General features: G+C 54.6%; 1 protein-coding gene across 1 annotated transcript in view; it reads right to left on the bottom strand.

The window, feature by feature from the left end:
• Positions 1–19,103, bottom strand: part of SDK2 (sidekick cell adhesion molecule 2) — a 270,400-nt gene that overhangs the window by 112,271 nt on the left and 139,026 nt on the right. Inside the window, exons 5-9 of the mRNA XM_006886394.1 lie at positions 18,608–18,755; positions 12,492–12,625; positions 3,233–3,344; positions 1,086–1,276; positions 890–973 (exon numbers count right to left, since the gene is read on the bottom strand). Coding sequence (XP_006886456.1) covers positions 890–973; positions 1,086–1,276; positions 3,233–3,344; positions 12,492–12,625; positions 18,608–18,755 — 669 coding nt within the window. The remainder of the gene's footprint in view (positions 1–889; positions 974–1,085; positions 1,277–3,232; positions 3,345–12,491; positions 12,626–18,607; positions 18,756–19,103) is intronic.

Here is a 19,103-nt window from a genome sequence, read left to right as displayed (position 1 = left end):
CACCACCACCACCAGCACCACCAGCACCAGCACCACCAGCACCACCATCACCACCAGCACCACCACCACTGGCATGTAAAATAAAGGCCCATCTTCCAGCTGACAGCATTTTAGATGAAATGGGAGGTTTATTTATTTGCTTGTGGGCCTGTCTCCTTGAGGACGTAAGTTCTAGAAGAGTGAGAGTTTGGCAGTTCACCTCAGCTTATATCTCTCCCCTTCCCCCTGCAAACCCACCCTGACAGACAGTGAGCTCTCACACGGTGTTTGTTGACTGACTGAGTGGATGAGTGTGTGACTGAATGAACGCCTTCCCCTGTGGTCTCTCAGAGCTGCCATGATTCCTTCCCTCAGTGACTCTCTCCCTTCTCGGTGACAATTATACCCAGGCCCACTGAGGCATCTCCTCTCTCTATCATCCTCAATTTCCTTCTGGCTGCGACGCTTCTTTTGACTCAGTGGAATTAGATGAGAATTGGAATGGGAAAAGGGGATTCTTTGGGAATTCTGCAAAAGAGGTGAAGTGGGACGGCAGACACTGGAGAGAGAGCCAAGTGCCGCCAAACCAGGCTCAGGAGACACATCTCTGACGAGATGCACCCACGGGCTGGCAGTTCTGACATTACGGTAATTCGACATTGTCTGGGACTCTGAAATTACGGGCAATTTGGGTCTGTCACCAGTCCTGAGATTACGGTAATTTGCGTTATTTGTAACCCTGAAGTTATGGTAATGTAGCTGATTCCCGGCTCTGAGATGACAGTCATTTGGCCTGTTTGTTTCCTGGGTGTCTGCTCACCAGCAGGGCTCCAGTGGGAGGTGGGGCTGAGGACCTTTGTCGAGCGAGGCCTGGGGAGAGGCCCAGTGTGGGACCCTGGCCCCCCATTACCTTTGGCCCGGCAGGGGATGTCCACCACTTTCTCCATCTCCGCTGTGATGTGTCTCTCAGGCTCCTTGACGAACTGAGGTGGTTCTGCAGGAAGAAGGAGCAGGGAGAGGGTCACAGCTATGCTCCTGTGATCTAACCCCCCCAGCCCCCCACCTGGCGGAGCCCCAGCTGCCCCGCCTGGGCTCCTGGTGCTCACCTAGCACGGACAGGTAGGCCCCCCGGATGACGGAGGGGACGCTACTGCTTCTCAGCATGGCCTCGCACTCGTAGTAGCCGGCGTCGGCGCCCGTGGGGTTGGCGATGGTGAGGCGGCGGCTGAAGTCACTGATGCCCCCCGACAGCAACAGCCCGTCCTTCTTCCAGATGATGTGCAGCTTGATGAGGGGTCTGGAGGGTGAGGGAGACCCGTGGTCAGCTGCAAGGCCTGGGGAGGCCGAGGGGCAGGCGGGACAGGGCGGCAGGGGTGCAGCTCTGGAGCGGGGCTGCCCCGGTGCGGGCCTGGCTCTGCCGCCTTCGGCCCTGCAGGCGGACCTCGGCCCTCGTCTCACTGCACTCTGCTTCCCTGCACCTCGAGCAGGTGGCCACCCCGTGTCCAGCGAGTCTACCACACCATCTGTCCCACAGCAGCGCTCATGCGGGGTCTCTGTCCTGGTCCTGGGATCCTCACCATAGAGCACACTTTCCCATCACGCACGCTTACTCGACTCTGGTCTACAGTGAACGTAACTTCCGTGTAAACCAGGAAACAAACAAATGGAAATCATACACCTCGCGGTACTCAGCCATCTGCTTTATTGCTGCAATCTGGAGCTAAACCCACCATATCTCTGAGCTCGCCCTGAATGTGGAAGTCAGGCCAGTTCTGTTAGGACTCAGTTTTCTCATCTGTAAAATGGGGCAGCTGGGCCTCCCATGGGCTGGAGGTACTAATGCCAAGTCAAGCCTTTGGCTGGGGCTTGATCGAACGGCGGCACCTCCAGATACTCAGTGTTGGGGTGCAGGGTTCCTATGACACAGAAAGACCACGCAGCCACAGTCCGCACAGCCATGAGCAGGAAGGAGGTGAGGATGAGGGAAAGCGACAAAGAGCTGCCCCAGCGACGGAGAAAGGAAGGCGGGCGCACAGCTGCACAGAGAATGCCTGGCCCAGCCTGGGGAGAGGGGTGAGGCTCTGCTTTCGGCCCCTTTCCTGCCCTCCACACTCCCCTAGTCCTCCCTTGCTGCTGGGGCACCTCTGTCTAGCACAGGGTGGATTCCTGAAGACGGATTTTTTTCCAAAGTGAGGTCTGTGCTCATTGCATGGGATATTCAGAAAAGTTCCAGGAAAGAGGGGTTTCATTGAGCATGAAATTGGAAAACAGGCCTGAGTGACGTTTGGTAAGGTTTTTTAATGCAGGACTTGTCAGAGCCTTGATACGGTCCACTATACCTGACAGCTTCCCCTTCATTTACCAGGGACTCTCCGTGGGGCCTGGTTTATAAATGCTGCCATCAGGACATGCTCTCCAGGAATCTTCCCTAGGAGGTGACTTCAGGGCTGTGACTTTGTCTCTACACATGAGAACAGGTTGTCTGAGAGCTCACAGGTACCAGGTGGGGGCTGAGGCTCGGCTTCCACCTACCATAGAGGTGAGGCAGGTGCGTGAACACTCCCGTTTCACAGATGAGGAGACTGAGGCTCAGAGGAAGACAGAGGTGAGCATGGACTTCAGAGGAAGCCAGCCAGCTGCACTACAGCTCTGCTAGGGACCAGCTGGGCAGCTCTGAGCAAGATCCTTGCCCTCTCTGGGCGTGGAGGAGGGGTAACAATCTAGGCTATGTGGTCCTTGTGGGGACAGAGGCGTCAGGAGAGACACTTGTAAGGCACCTGCATACAGTGGTGCTCAATAATCGTGCATTTATTTCCTGGGTGAGAGAAGGGAGATCACACATGGCCAGGAAGGGGCAGAGACTGCACCTGATGCCAGGTGTCCCCCGGCAGTCTACTCTCCACCACCACGTGATTGTCTCCCATGTGTCTTCTTACTCACACCTGCAGCTGAGGCCACATGACAACTCCAGCGTGGGAAGAAGCAGCCCCTTCCCCACGGCCCCGGCCGCAGGGCTGCAGTCGGCCACTCCTCCGGGGCCAAGGAGAACAAGGTGGCCACTCTTTGACTGTATCACCCTCTGATCACACCTGACACGTCACCTTTGGTCTGTCTCTAAGCCCCCACCCCTTCCTGAGTCCTCAGAGGACATGAGTCCACACCTTTCTGAGCCCTGGCTGCCCTCCACAGAGCCCACAGTCCAGATGACACCAGGAGTTAAGATTGATGAAGAGTGAGGGGGCAACATACCCACCTGGCATTGGCCACACATTCCAGGGTGACCTCTGAGGTCCCGGCCACCACGCTGGTGTTCTTGGGAGGGATGATGATGGTGGGGGCGATGGGGTCTGCAGGCCCCCCTACATCTGGGAAAAGAGGTCAGATGTTAGTGGGAACAGAGGTCTGAAGGGCCAGCCCTGCCTGGTCCCCTTGGAGGCTGACATCATGGGAGACCTTCTACCCTGGAGCAGAGCAGTGCCCTCTGGAGTAGCCCCAGAGCCTGACTCTCCAGGGCCTGACCCCATGACCCAGACGTGTCATTATGTGGGTGGACAGTGACCCCTACTGCAGATGTTAGCTGGCTTCCAACATCTTCCCCAGCTCTTTGAGTAAGGAGGTCAGCCCGCACTTCCTCATCATCTGACCTCGTTTTCCTGCCTTCAACCCTTCTCTCCTCCTGCCCTACCCTGTCTGTTCACAGTCCTGCCTCTTCCACCACAGTGCAAACTCCAGGCTTTAATGAAGCCAGGACCAGCGGATTCTGACTCATGGCGCCCTCGTGCGTTATGGAGTAGAACTGCTCTGTCGGGTTCTCCTGGCTGTCGTCTCTACTGAAGTGATAGCCAGGCCTTTCTTAGGCTGCACCACTGTCTCTATTGAAGTGACTGCCAGGCCTTTCTTAGGCTGCACCACCAGGTGGGTTTGAACAGCCAGCCTCCAAGTTAATCTCAACTCCTTGTAGTCGAGTTGGAACCAATTCATAGCTGAGCTCAAACCCGCCTCAAGTAAATTACATTTACATGACATTTACAGCCTTGGGGGAGGAGAAGACTGCCCTTCTTTGTCCACTGAAGCCCCTGGTGAAATCGCACCACCAGAGAGGGGACCCGTGGAGTTAGCAGAGCAACTCCCCGCAGATGAGACCACCAGAGCTTAATAGCAGAGTACGAGCTGTTTGTGCCCCTTAAACACACCCTTCTCGTCAGAGAGTGAATTCTGACTTACAGTTGCCCCACAGGAAAGCGGAGATCTGCCCCACAGGGTCGTCTTATCCACCAGGCTTGGTCTCTAGGGAACAAATGGCCACATCTTCCTCCGTGAGCAGTGGCTGGCTTCAGTGGCTGGCCTTTCCGTCAGCAGCTGCCTGCTTCACTACTGTGGCCCCTCGGGTCCCTCTGTGACACCCCGAGATGCCCAGTTCATGTTCACCTGTGAACATGACCTTGTCTTGAAACAGAGACATTGCAGACACCATCGGGGAATGAAGACGTCACGCTGAGTTATCACTGTTTTCCTGGCCATCTGGTCAGAACCTACTCACAGTGCAAGCTCCGGCGGGCACTCAGGGACTGTAAATCACGGGAGGACAGTGACCATGTATCCTGCAGAGCGGTTGGTGGGCTTGAACTGTCTGTCTTTGGGTTGGCATGCAGCTCCTTACCATTAGGCCAGCCACTACGTCTGGTGTTCTTCTGAGAAGAGGGAAATCCGGACATGGCCAGAGCCACACAGGAGACGACCGTGCGAAGACAGAGGCAGAGATGGAGAGATGCAGCTGAGAGTGAAGGCCTGCCAGTGACCACTGAGCTGCAAGGCCCTCTCCCTGCAGCCTTCAGAGAGAGCCCGGCCCTGCCCACACCGGGACATGGAGCCTCCTGATCTCGGGGGAGTACATCTCTGGTCCCCGACGCCAGGCTGTTTCAGCAGCCACAGAAAACTCATCAATCACCGGAACCTTGTTCACACCACTTCTCCAGCACCAAGGACAGACAGCACCTAGCACATAGTAGGTTCTCAGCTCTCCTCGGCTAGTGGCTGGATGGCTGAACTGGAGCCCTCACTACACAGGCACCAGGACACGTGGGAATTCCTGGCGGATCGTATTTTACCACGCTTTGCAGACACGGCACTGTTTACAGATGGAGAGTTCGTGGCAACCTTTCCTCCACTGAATCTGTTGTTGTTGTTGTTATTATTGTTGAGTATCCACAGCTGGCGAGAGTTTTCGGAAGCAGCAAATCGCACAGGAGAACGTCCATCCACAGCAGCTGGTGAATCCAAACTATATGCCTTCAGGATTTCAGTGCAGCTTCCTACCCACCGGGGCTCCCCTCAGCAAGTCGAGGAGTGCCATTTACCCCACAGTACGTGCTGCCCACGTCCTATCTCCGTGCCTCATTTGAGTTATTTTCCTAATGCTTCAGATTTCCCATCACAGTGCTGCTCACACAGCAGACCATGGTCTTAAGCAGCACGTGCACGAGGAAATGGAAAACACCCGTGGAGGCGATACGTGTGTCACTGCGGTGGTCCGGAACCGAACCTGTGTGATACCCGCTGTAAAGACAGCTTCTCCCGAGTACGCCTTATTAAAACAAAACAAAAACGCACTCCAATCAGAACTCTGCCGGCGGAGACATCTGACTGCCTTTGCTCTGAGTTCTCTGAGGTGAGGCCAGACTCTCTGCAGGTCAGGTTAAGTCTGATATTGGCAGAAAATCCAATATTCTCGGTACATCGGCTTCATGCATAGCTCCTCAAAATACAACCTCCAGGGACTTTTCCCTCTCATGACAAATCTATCCAGTTGGCCCTTTTCCAGAAGGTTCCAGAGGTAACACGCCACGCTGATTTACACAGCCCCGCGGTGACAGCCAGAGCGTGGCTTTTATGGGGCTACGGAGGGCATGCATGGTTGGCACCTTGACCTCCCTGCTCTCGGGCCGCCCCAGCACCCTTGGCCACACTGACACCTGGCCTCCAAGCCTTGCCAAAGAAGGCTCAGGAGGAAGGGAATAAAACGTACAAAATAAAGTAAAATGAAGGAGGAAGAGAAGAAGCATATAAAGCAAAATAATTGCAACAATATAAAAACCTCATGTAGGTGCCATAAAATGCGATCGGATTGAAAGCTGCTGATATAGCTGAATCCATAAACGTGTGCCCTAAATTGTTTATTACATACCGGGACGCAGGTAGCACGGCCCGGATTAATGGAGCGCAAGGCGGAGACAGACAGCTAGAGGCCCAGCCGGCGGCCCGAGGTTAGGGGTTCTGGAGGAGGATATCAGGACCCCGGGCAGCTGTGGCTTGGAGAGGGAAGGACAAAGAGACTGACCGCCTCCAAGAGACCCCGGGGCCTGTGGGGCATGAGGGGAGGGCAGAGGAGGGTCACAGGCCCCAGACACAGCAGGAAAGGTCTGGGGTCAGAAAGATCAAACCTTGCTCCAGCCCTGGAATCTGGGAAAGGTCTGTCCCCAAGGCTGCTTCCTTAATGGTAAAACACGATAATGTCCCTGTGCCTCTGGGAGAGGGGGGCGAGTTCTGCTTGGGGGTGCTCAGCACACCTTTCCCAGGTGGGCAGAGTCAGCTCTGTGTCAGACTGGGCTTCAACTAGGAGTTTCGCATCAATCCTCAGCAGTGGTTTGTCCTCAGGGAGCCTGGGGGACATCAGGTGGAGACCTACGTGGTTAGTGCATCCTGGGAGGATGGGCATCATGGGGGTGGCCAGGGGCGAACACAGAGGGTGAGGCACATGAGATCGAACACCAAGCCCAACAGAATGCCTTCAGATTGATGAGAGCCCAGGGGACGCCCGCTACAGGATGGAGCAGAGGTGCCATGGAGCCCTGAGCCTGTACGTTTCTCAGCAGCAGACTCCCACATCTTTCTCCCGTGAAACAGCTGGGGGGGGGGGTCTTATCTGCCACCTTTAGGGTGGAAGCTGTGTGCCTTCTTCTCTGTGCCACCAGCACACCATTATTGCAGGTGAGGCCAAGGTGACTATGACACATTGTGACCTTTTGAACAATAGGTCAGAACGTCTCCCTCCCCTGCACCATCCTCACGGTCTCTGATGGACTTGAGTCCACGGTTACAGCCAGTGTCAATCCACCCTGTTGAGGGTCTTCCTCTCCTTCTCTGACTTTCCACCTTTCACAGCACAATATTCCCCCCTACCAAGCCCTAATAATGGGCCCAAAGTATCTGAGATGAAGGACACCCCGGCTGCACCTTTTCCAAGCCATGCATGTCCGTTTTGCAGTTCATGGAGAGTAGCCAGCATTCTTCTCCAGTATGACAACTCAAAGGCATTGATTGTTCTTCTATCATCCAACACAGAGATCAGTTAGCCTGGTGGAGAGGAAGTGATGCTACCAAGCCAAAGGTGGGTGATGTTAATCCGCACCCCTCAGGCCAGTTTTTCATTGTTTTTGTTCAAACATTCTTCTAGGTTGTATAGACTTGGCGTGTCCACTTGCTGGACAGAGGTAACTTGTGGTTGCGGTGAAACTGAACACTGTGACACTGATGAGTCAAATGCGTTAATGGTCACCCATGGTGGATAGTATTTGGTGGAGCTCCCCGATTGAAACAAATTTGGAAACAGGAGTGGCATTCACTTCCGTAATAGCTTGTCTCTGGAGACCCTATGTACCTGGAGTAAGGATGAAAGTCACACAAGGGTCGAGGACTTTCATTCATAGGGCTACTATGAGTTGCCTATGACTTGACAACACTTAACAACAACAACATCCTTATTCTAACTTGGAATGTCGGAAGTGGTTGAAAAGACCATGGTTTGTTTGAATCAGGTACACCTTAGTCTTCACAGTAACATCTTTGCTCTTCAGCACTATGGAAAGTCCTAACAGCAGTACTTTTGTAGTGTTATACATCTTTTGATTTCCTGGCGATTGATGCCAAAGGTGTTGACAAGGATGAACGTCCCCCTGGCCGTGTCTGAAATGTGGGTATCCCTCTTAATACTAGCATTATATGAGACCCCCTTGGTCTCCAGGGTGGGTCCCGACAGCCCTGAGGGAGAGACAGTGGGCAAAACCTGGGGCCCAGGAGGAGACCATATAGCATGTGGGGGCTCAAGGACCTCTTCGGTGAAGTGGATGACAAGGTCAGTACGGGGTCATCTGGAGCAGTTTTCCTAAAATTAAGGGTGTTCCCAGCCTGAGGCGGAACAAAATCCCAGGCAACCAGGGCCAGTGGGCTCCAGTGGGAGGGTCTTTTGGGATACCTCACCTGGAAGGGCACCAGGCTGGAGGGCGGGCGGCAGGAACCCAGGGTTCCCCATCAGGGACAAAGGCAAATGCAGCCAAGGAAGGATCTCGTGAGAAAACCCCCAGCAAGTGTCATCCACTGTGTGCCAGGCTCTGGGGTTTATTCTCTTGTCACCCCATTTATTACTCTCTTCTGCTCCTTGTCCACTACAGAGAGGGGAAACTGAGGCTCATCCTTGTCAGAATCTTCTCTGGCACCAACGCAAGTGAGTGGTGGGGTAGGGGCCTGACCTGCCCCCTGCCTAAGTGGGTGTCCAGGGAACCGCTCTCCAGCGCCCACCCCGTAGGCCCAGGGCAACCCCCTACCTGGACCCCAGAGTGCCAGGACTTGCTGCCCCGCACTGTCCCTTATGTCCACCACCAGGGTGGCCACACGTGGCCCCAGAGCTCTGGACTCTGGCAAATGCCCTCCCATTTACCATGATTTGATTTGCATTAATTTACACTGAAATTCAAAGCCGGATTCTTCATTCAATTATTGGAACGCTGTTAAGGATGTGTAGAACAACTCAAAGACACGAACCCACTTTCTCCGCTCTGCATTTGCTGAGATCTAAATGCAGCTCACGTATTTGAGATGGAAATTCGGCATCCAAATTGAGATATACCGGAAGACAGAAAGGAGCACCGATTTCAGAGACCCAGCCGCGTACAGCCCACCGGATGGTCTCATTAGTATTTCTAATATTGATTCTATGTTCAAATGATAACACTTTGGATGTATTGGGTTAAATAAAATACGTCCAAGATGAATTTCACTTATTTCTTTCAACTTTTTTTTATTTTTTTAAGTGCGGTTGCTGGAAAATTTACAGACACTTCAGGGGCCTCTGAGGAGCTCTGGTGGGGTATTTCTGTGTTGGTTCACTAACTGAAAGGTTGTTGGTTCAAATCCTCTAAGTGCTCTGAGGGAGAATGATAAGCCAATCTTCCTGTAAAGAGTCAGTCACTGAAAGGCGACGGAGAGGCTCCGTCAGTCAGGTCTCACTAAACTCACTGCTGTCGAGTCAGAAGTGCCTCCAGCAGGTTTGCCTGGCCTGTAAATCGCCACTGGTGGCTCCGACCTACCACAAAGCTGCTGCATTTAGATGGACAGTGTGATTCCCTATCAAATAGGCCCCCAGAGCCCCCCAACTTGAAGGTGGTTGTTGTTAGGCGCCATCAAGTGCGACTCATAGCGACCCTGTGAACCACAGATCTGAAACCTGTCCTGCCCTGGGACGCCCTCACCGTCTCTGACACACTGGAGCCCACTGCTGCAGTCACCGTGTCCATTCACCTCATTGAGGGTCTTCCTCTCTTTGCCCGACCCTCTGCCTCTCCAAGCATGTCGTCTCTTTCCAAGGAACAGCCTCTCCTAGCAACAGGTGCAAAGTTTGAGAGAGAAAGCTTCACCATCCTTGCCTCCAAGGAGCACGCTGGTTGCATCTTTTCTAAGAACTTGAAGGCAGTTATTTATTTATTCTTCTCCGTGGCCTTCCTTCTGCTCTCTCTGGGACAGCCCAGTCTACCCCTCAGGTTGGTGCTCGAGTAGACGTTTCCGGCACTGTGATGATTCATGAGGTCGGCTGGGGCATCCTTGCGCGGGGGTCCACGGCCTTGTTCTTCTCCATTTCAAGTGAACACGTTCATCTCCCGCCCACAGCGCTGCTACTGCTGGCTTTGAACCTCCAGAGAGACATGACGTTTGGGTTGGCAGCGCAGCCCTCCAGGCTGGACCACCAGAGCTCCCTCCAGGGGTTGCTAAGTGGCTGATGAGTCCTTCGAGGAGGAGAGATGGGGAGAAGGGTAAGGAAGGGAGGAGCAGGAGGGGTGCGGTGGGGACATAGAGCTGGAAGTGGGAGGGGCAGCATCGCTCCTGTACAGTGGCTGTCAGGCAGCAGGCTGGGGACCCTGTCAGTGACAGGAACAGCCTCTGGAAGTGACTCGTGGGAGAAGAGATTAGCTCAAAATCAGCTGGCTCTGTTCTCAGGCACCCAGGGAGGCAGGACGCAGAGCCGTGGGCTGCAGAGACAGACCTGTGGGTGAGGTCCAGGCAGGGAGGGGTTGCCAGGGGCTCTCCCAGGGGGCTTGCTGAAGGCTGGGGGGTGTTGGATGGAGCAAGCGACCCCCCCCCCAGTCTGATGGGAGAAACATCTGTGTGAGACAGAGGAGCACTGAATGGTTCACCCTTGGGTCTGTCCAGGGTAAACTGAGTCACGCAGGATGATGTCACACAGACTCATTTCTTGGACCTTCTCTTTTTTGGTGGCCTAGTGGTAAGGAGCTGTGCTGCCAACCCAAAGGCACGAGGTTTGAATCTACCAGTGGCTCCATGAGAGGAAGATGGGCAGTCTTTTCCTGTGCAATTTCCAGCCTCTGAAAAGCCCCTGGAAGGCCAGCTATGTGTGGGTTCCAACTGGACGGTGCATAACGACGACAACTTTGGTGGAGTGGCCGTGAGCTGCTGTCCAGCGGGCTCCGACTTGTCGTGATTTCAAGGACAAAGAGAACGAGATGTCCAGGCCGCGCTGGCCAGCATCCTCCGGCCCACTGATGCTGCCACTGCTCAAAAAGCCTTCTCACTGAGGTTTGTCTTGTTTCAGCTTCAGACTCCAGGGAGTCAGATTCTCAGAAAATTAGGGGGGTGGGGAGCCTCTCTCTCTGATGATTAATCCCCTTTAATCCTGTAGAAACAGTAGCTCTAGTCACTGGCCAGGATGCAGGCTCCTGGGCTGTGGTTGAGGCCCTGGTTCAGGTAAACATCGGTGGGTCTCCCCATGCCTAACCAGGCAGCAGGTAGAATGAGCTTCCTCTAGGCAGATTGGAACTTGGGGTGGTGGGGAGCTGACTCTGGGGAAAACGAGGATTCCGTGGAGTTCGAGAGGCTGGTGCGGGGGAATGGCAGGGATTAGGCATGTTCTGGACTTCACCAGAGGTCTGGCAGACAGAAGCTGGGATCTGAGGGGTGCTGGTCTGCACCCCCGTCTTGCTGCTGGCACGCACGTGTCTATGGAAGCACAGATGATAAATGAGACTTTCTGTGGAGCAGGAGCAGTGCAGATGTGGACGGACGTGAACATCTGGCTACCCCAGCTTGTGGCTGCTCCGGTGCCGTGAGTCATTCCAGGCTCTCCAGCTCAGCCCAGGAACTCTGCTCGCCTGCCTGGTCCTGCTGCAAGGGGGTCACCACAGCCCCCTCTGCTGACCCCAGAGACAAGGAAGGAGATCCAAGCTCCCCAGTTCACCCCAGGAACTCTGCTGCTCGCCTGTCTGGTCCTGCTGCAAGGGGGTCACCACAGCCCCTCTGCTGACCGCGAGATGAGGCAGGAGAGACAGGTGAAGGAGGATGAGTATCCTGGCATCTCCATCCCATCTACTGGCGCCAGTCTTCCTGCATCAGTCTTCACCCAAGGATGCTTACTGAGCATTCCAGGTGCCCCTTATACTCTCCAAACCCTCCTGGGAGGACTTATGCTGTGCTTCTCCAGGGAACAGGGAGGTGGTTCTCCAAGGATGGGCAGAGGGGTGCTCTCAGTTTGTACCTCTATCCATGAGGCCAAATCTGGTTCTACGAAGAGCAATTCTACACAACAGCAAGGATTCTCAGGCGGTGAAAACCAAGAAATGTCAGCGGTTGACTGAAAGGTCAGAGGTTTGAACCTATCCCGAGGTGACCAGGAGGAAAGGCCTGGCAAACTATCTCTGAAAGGGCCCAGCCTCGACGACCCGGTGGAGCTGCTGTGCTCCACACACACAGGGTCAACATGAGCTGGCACTGACTGGGCAGCAGCTGTCTGCGTGTGGGAGAGCCAGCCGGGCCAGCACAGCTAGTTATTTCCCTCCACACGAGCTTCCTGCCTCCCGGGATGCCCCCGCCATCACCACCTGAGCCCCTGTTATCAGACATGCACACACAGTATGCCCCGTCCCCTCGCCGGTCTCCCAGTGGCCCTGTCACAGCTCAGCTAAGTGGCCCATGTCCAGAGGCGAGGTTTCCACTTGTCCTGAGACTTGGCGTCCAGCACTCAGCTCCCTCCTGCCCTGCTTCCTCCAGTCCAGCTGCTGTTTCGTGTCTGGGCAGACCTCCTCCACGGGCATCTGGGTAAACCACCTCCTCCTCCTCCTTCTCGGGCACCCCCACCCCACCATCCCATCTTCCCGACGCTCCCGCGCACACGTGGTTCTGGATTTAATGACCTGGTCCGCTTGCTCCAGCGCGGCCCTGCGCATACTTACTCTCTACAGCGAGAGTGACAGGCTGGCTGGTCTTGTTATCCCCGTTCTTGTCATTAACAGCCTGCACGTAGTAGCGGCCCGCGTCGGGAGCCACGGTGGACAGGATGACAAGGGTGTTCTCCAGAGTGATGGCTCTGCGGAGAGAGAAAGGGTTCTTCTGACAGGGCCCCTCAGGGCTCGGAGTGGGGAAGGCGGTGTGGGCTGGGTGAACCCTCCCCTCCTCGCTGCATCTCAGAGCCCCCTCCCAGCCTGTTCTCCCCACCCCCAGACATTTCCTGCTTACACCTGCGCTTAAGTGTTAACACACTGTGCCAGTCTGTGGCTGCGGCTGGTACGGTCATATCTCAACAGGCTGCCAACAAAGGGGACCAGGCTCAAACAGTCCAATTCATCTCAACAGGTCCATAGGCCTGTGAGCGGAAGTGTCCACAACAAAGCTTCCCTGGCCCATGCCCAACATTAAGACCCTTCCCGTCCACGTTACAGCATCCATCCATCCACCTATGTGTGTAATATCTGTGTGGCCAGAACCGGCACATAGATCAATAAACAGACAGGAGAAAGATGGATTGTTATTATTGCTGCTGTGTCAGAACCAACTCCTGGCTGACCCTCCAGCGGCTTTTCAGAGGTTATAAATGGCATCAGAGGAGATTGCCCATCTTTCTCCCTCAGGGTAGCTGGTGGGTTCGAACTAACAGCCTTTACGTGGTTCCTTACCTACTAGGGCCACCATAAGAAAAGGACTGTGGCATCACAGAATGAATGATGGATTAATTAAGTAAGTAAAATGGAGATATGGATTGAGGCTCAATGTCAAGAAGACAAAGATTCTCACCACTGGGCCAATTGGCAGCATCAGGATGGATGGTAAAGAGACTGAGATTGTACACAGCTTTAGTTTGCTTGGCTCCACAGTCAACAGTCTTGGCACCAGTAGCCAGGAAATTAAAAGACATATTGCCATGGGAAAGTCTGCTGTTAGGGACCTCTCCAAAGTACTGAAGAGCATTGGGGTCTCTCTGGAGACTAAGGTGCATCTGATACAGGCCATGGGCTTTGCAATCACTTGTTACACATCAGAGAGTTGGACAATGATTAGGGAGGATAGAAGGAGAATTGATGCTTTTGAGCTGTGGTGCTGGAGAAGAGTATTGAGGGTACCATGGACTGCCAAGAAAACAAACAGATTCTTCCTGGAGAGGGTTAAACCGGGCGGCTCCTTAGAGGTAAGAATTCTGAGGCTCTGTCTAACATACTTTGGACATGTTGTGAGGAGAGACAGGTCTTTGGAGAGGGACATCATGCTTGGTAGGGTGGAAGGACAGTGCAGGAGGGGAAGGCCCTCTATGAGGTGGATTGATTCAGTGACTGGGGTAATTGGGATGGGAGTGTCAGAGACAGTGCGATTGGCACAGGACAGAGCAGAGTTTAGGGCTGTTGTACATAGGGTCGCTATGAGTTGCAAGTGACTCAATAGCACATAACAACAACAACAACAAATGGAGCTGATACTGAATATAAAAATGATCAAGCCATTCCAAAATCCTTGTCTTCATCTTAAAGCTCAACTTGTTTATGAGGTAGGCTCAACGGTAGAATTCTTGCCTTCTGTGCAGGAGACTTGGTTCGACTCCTGGTCAATGCATCTCATGTGCGGCTACCATTTGGCAGCGGCTGCATGGCTAGGATGCTGCTTTTACAGTGGAGCCTTCCTTTAAAATGACAGAGACTAGGGAGAAAAGCCTGGTGATAGAGCCACCTCTGAAAACAGCCGGTGAAAGCACTGTACATCACAATGGTCAGATCCACCAGGGACCCTGGACCAGAGGAATGGCATGGGCACTCCAGCTAGCAGATTGGCTTTGTCGTGCATGGTGGGAAAGGGGGTCCCTTGAGGCAGGGGCTGACTGGGTGACAGCAACATCAACACCTAAATCTGGTTCACTCGATCCACAAGGTGTAGATCACCTCTACATAAATTTCTGGGGCTCACATCTCCTTCCAGCCCCCTGTTAGGGTTCAGTCTCCACCATACTGAAGCCAGCTGGACTGCTGAGGAGGGTCAGGAAGGACTCTGTTTGCCATAAATCCGACTCCCTTGGCTGGGATGAGCCTCCAGGTCCCTGGGGAACGTGTGAGCCGGAAGCGGGGCCCATTAACCGTGGGCAGCGCAGTCCAGCAGCGTAGCCCACGCTGGCTCTGTTAGCCCCTCCCATCGCCGCTTCTCCCAATGACAAACAAAACCATTAGTTTGTCAAGTCTATCTCCGATTTTAATGTGATGTGCCCAAGACAGCTGTTAAACATCCTTAATGTTAGTTTAACAAGGACAAATCCAGTTGAATTCTTTTCAAATTCTCCCATTAGGTGAATGTTACAGTTTTAAACAGGCTCTCAGATAAACATCCCAGCTAACGCGGCTGCCGCCCAGCTCCCTCCCTGCCTGGGGAGGCTGAGCTGCCCTCCCCCCCCCTCTCCGCACTCGTTCTGGGGGTGTCGAGGCTCACACCACTCTTGGGGTGCTGGGAGGTATGGAGGAAAATCCACCACACTCCCCATTTTGGGGGAACTAATGATGCCCACTTTTAATGGTTTCCAGAAGGCTCTTTTAAGCCACACCATTAGGGGGGTTGTGGTCACACTGAAAGAACTTGGTGGAGAGCCCTTGGGTGGCCAACATTCATGGTCAGGGTCAAGTTGTGTTTTTCAGCCACATCACCACCTCCCCAAGTCCCCTTCATGAGGCTTTCTTCTGACTGGTCCAGCTCCCAGCCCACCTCCCACTCCTGATTTTTGTGGGCTCCATGGGGACCCAATGAATAATTTAATTAGGAATAAAACAGCTCATCTGAGAGCTTGCCTGAAGGCCCCAGCATGAGTCTTTGCTGGGAATCCTGTTTCTTTCTCTATGGTGAGCGGTCAGGGGCTGGGAGGTGTTGCTGACCGTGGCGAACGGCCCAGCAGCAGAAATCCACAAGCCCCCGCCTCCAGCAGCCTCCGCACTCCTGCAGCTGAAGTCTTGTCAGTAAGTATCCCTGATGCACAGACAGACACGAGCTTGCGTCTATAGACTTGTTCGCTTGGTCTTGACTATGAACCCACTGTCATGGCTAAGCTAAGACCATGACTCGTCTGTATTTTGTACACACGGCTTTCTGTGCACTTGGAGGTGACAATGAGGGTGTCTCTATACCAAGATTGCTCTAGCCTGGTGTCAAAGGATGTTGGGAATGGAAAGGGGAAGGGGAAGAGGCCAGGAATGCGTCTGGGAAGGGGAGAGGGAGTATAAAAGGGAAGATGGAAGAGAGGTTGGGGAATTGGTATCATCTACCTGTAAATAAAGGTAAGAGATGTGGAAGGACATACCCCCCCCCCCGCCCCCTCCTGCTGCATTGGCAGGCATTACTAATGGATCACGTGCTCTTTCCTGTTGAGCCACGATGTGGCCTCAGAAGCCTTCTGCGCTCCAGGCAGGCATTACCAGTCAACTGGCTTGCAGGATCTCACCGCTAATATCACCCAGGGCATGTGAGACAGCTTTCAAAGAGGAGCGAGGACGGGTGGGCTCACCTTCCTACCTCAGCATTGCCCACCTGCAGCGTCACCCTCACACTCCCAGGAGCCATGGTCCACGCCCTCCCAGCTTCACTGACCACAGGTAGACCACACGGACCTCCTTTGACCCACAGGATGACTGTATCTGCTAACGGAGGTTCCACCCCAGGTCTTCACCGCGCTTGGCAGCCACACTCCTTGGGGCTCCTCTCACTCAGAGGCAGAGTCTGTTTCCCTGACTTCTGCCACAGGACCTGGCTCTGAACCAGCCGCTTCACTCCCCCACACCCCAAACTCAACCCACTTCTATGGAGACTTGTAACAAACCTGCAGGACAGAGCAGAACGGAGCCCCACCATCTCCAAGGCTGCCAATCATTGCATGAGCACACTGCTTCACCTGGCTTTCATGGAGTGGCTGGGGAGGCTGAACTGCACACCTTCTTGGTTAGGAGCTGAATATGTTACCAACAGCACCACCAGTGCCCCTTTACCGTTTACTGGAATTGAAGCCTTTGAGTTGTGGTGCTGGAGAAGAGCAGCCCATGGGCGGCCCAAAACAAGTAACATCTTGGAGAGGGTGCAGCCAGAGTGCTCTTTGGAGGCAAAGATGGTGAGGACTTCACATACTGCCTTGTTGCCAGGAGGGGCTGGTCCTTGGAGAGGGACAGGATGCTTGGAAGGGTGAGGGGATGGCGAAGGAGAGGAAGAACCTCAACCAGGTGGACCGACATTGTGCTGCAATGCGCTCTAGTGTGTCAGGAAGTGTGAGGACGGCACAGGGTAGGACGGGGTCCAGATCCGCTGTTTACAGGTTTGCTATGAGTCATACTCAAATCAACGGCACCAAGGAGGAGCTGAACACAAGTTGGCCAAACCATGAAACTTTTAGGAGCTTCACTTTTCCCATCTATAAAATGGGCCTACAGCAAAGGATCTCATAGGATTGTGGTGAGAATGATCCACTCCATAAGCATTTTCAGCAGATGCTTGAGGACAGAAAGAGGAGGAATGGAGAGCGAGTCCTCGTTGGTGGACAGGCCTCGTCCTGGAGGAGACAATGGCATGGGCAGTGTGTCCAGCACAGTTTGAGACACAGCGGTCGCCCATGTGGGTATTCATTGTGGTGCTATCAATCTGTGCCTCTCGTTAGACACCACGTCCCTCCAAGGCCAGCACTGTCCATGTGTTCCTCCACTTCCAACAGAGACGCGTGTCCACTTCCCTCCACAGTGCTGTGTGATCTACAGGGCGGCCTGAGTAGACTGGCTGAAAGGGTCTTCTTTGCTGGGCACCGAACACGAAGCCAGTGCCGTCGAGTCAGAACCGACTCTCAGCCGACCTCCAGCAGGGTTTCAGACTTGCACGGGAGGTCACGGCGCATTCTTCTCCCGTGGAACGGCTGGTGCATCTGAAGGAGTCACGTTTGCTTTGGGAGTGAACTTACCTTACCCACCAGGCCACCAGAGCTCCCTGCTCTAGGAGCTGTTGCTGCTGTTACGTGTCATCGAATCAAGTAGGATCCATAGTGACCCGGAACCACAGAGCAGACCCCTGTCCTGTGCTGTGCCGTTCTCATCATCGCTGACACACTTGAGCCCACTGCTGCAGTCACCCTGTAAATCCATCTCGTCGAGGGGCCTCCTCTCTTTTGACGACCCGCTGTCCTTCCAAGCATGACATCCCTCTCCAAGAAATTGCCTCTTCTCTGTGAGATGACGTAGGCGAGATGAAGCTTTGTCATCTTGATCTCCAAGGAGCACTGTGGGTGGCACACACGCCAACTGACCGTGGCTGCTCTTAGAAGGACCCAAGGTTCAAGTTCACTCACAGGTACCACAGAAAAAGGCCTGGAGATGTGCTTCCGGAAGATCAGCCATGGAAGCTGTGGGGCACATTTCTGCTCTGACACCCCTGATGTCGCCCTGTGCTGGGGTCGACCCTCAGGAGTCCAGAGGCGAGAGCTGAACTCCTAGGAGGAGAGTCGGGTGGCTCCGTGCCCTGGAAGGAAACACTGCTCCCCGCGGCGTAGGAGTGCTGGCTGTCGGTCCACCCTCCTGCCCACAGGTCAGGCCACCACAGCCGCCACCGGTCCCTAGTGCACAGAGGGGCCTTGTTAGCCCTGAAAGGCTGTGTGTTTCCCTCGCCCAAGGCTCTCCTGGTTACACCTCCTACTTTCTGCCAAAACACACACCAGGGGATACCCAGCCACACCCACACAGCGGAAACCCAGGGCTCCAACACCCCCAGGGTGCTGGCCCCAGTCCTTGGCCTGTCGCCATGGTAACTGCACCTTAGCATGTGGCTGGGCGATTCTGTAAGGGTTCTTCCCTCAGCTCAGTGTGCAGACCACGCCTCGGTCCCCTGGAAGAGGACTGACCGTTCCAGAAAGCCCCCTTCTCTCTCTGAGCCAAGCTCCCTGTTCTCTTGTGAGGCACCCCCTCTAGTCACGAACCAGAAGAGCGGAAAGACGCCTTCTCAGCTTTTCACGTCTGGTCAAACCGGCCCCTGATGGCCCAAGGTGTGCCAGCACCCCCCACGCATCCCAGCGGTCACTCACATGCGGCTGCTGGGAGGGATCTTGCGGCCGTCCCGGAACCAGGTCACCTGGGGCTGAGGGAAGCTGGAGATGCGTGGGGCGCGGATGACAGCGGCTTCTCCGTGGGACACACTCTGGTGCTTCTCGCCCTCCTCAAAGCTCCCCATGTCTGCAGCAAGGAGAGGACCAGGGGTCAGGTGGGGGAGGAAAACGAGGGGCAGACAGCATGCTAAGGGGGGAGGGAGCATTAGGAGCTGGGCTCACAGCACGCACCACCCACCCCATCCCACCCATCACAGGTTCTGCCCGGAGCTGGGCTCACAGCATCCACCACCCACCCCCGTCCTATAACCATCACAGGACCTGTTGACCACGGTCAAGGCACCCAATACCCCTTACCCACTACCTATCACAGGGTCTGCCTGGAGCTGGGCTCACAGTCTCTACCCCCCACCCTGTAACCCATCATACGACCTGCTCATCATGGTCAGAGCACCCACCACCCATCACAGGGTCT

Source organism: Elephantulus edwardii, unplaced genomic scaffold (genome assembly GCF_000299155.1).
Source record: "Elephantulus edwardii isolate Elephantulus edwardi_28Jun2011 unplaced genomic scaffold, EleEdw1.0 scaffold00048, whole genome shotgun sequence".
In the NCBI taxonomy this organism is placed as follows: Eukaryota; Metazoa; Chordata; class Mammalia; order Macroscelidea; family Macroscelididae; genus Elephantulus; species Elephantulus edwardii.
Note: the sequence above shows the minus strand (reverse complement) of the source record. Positions and strands in the feature narration are given on the sequence as shown.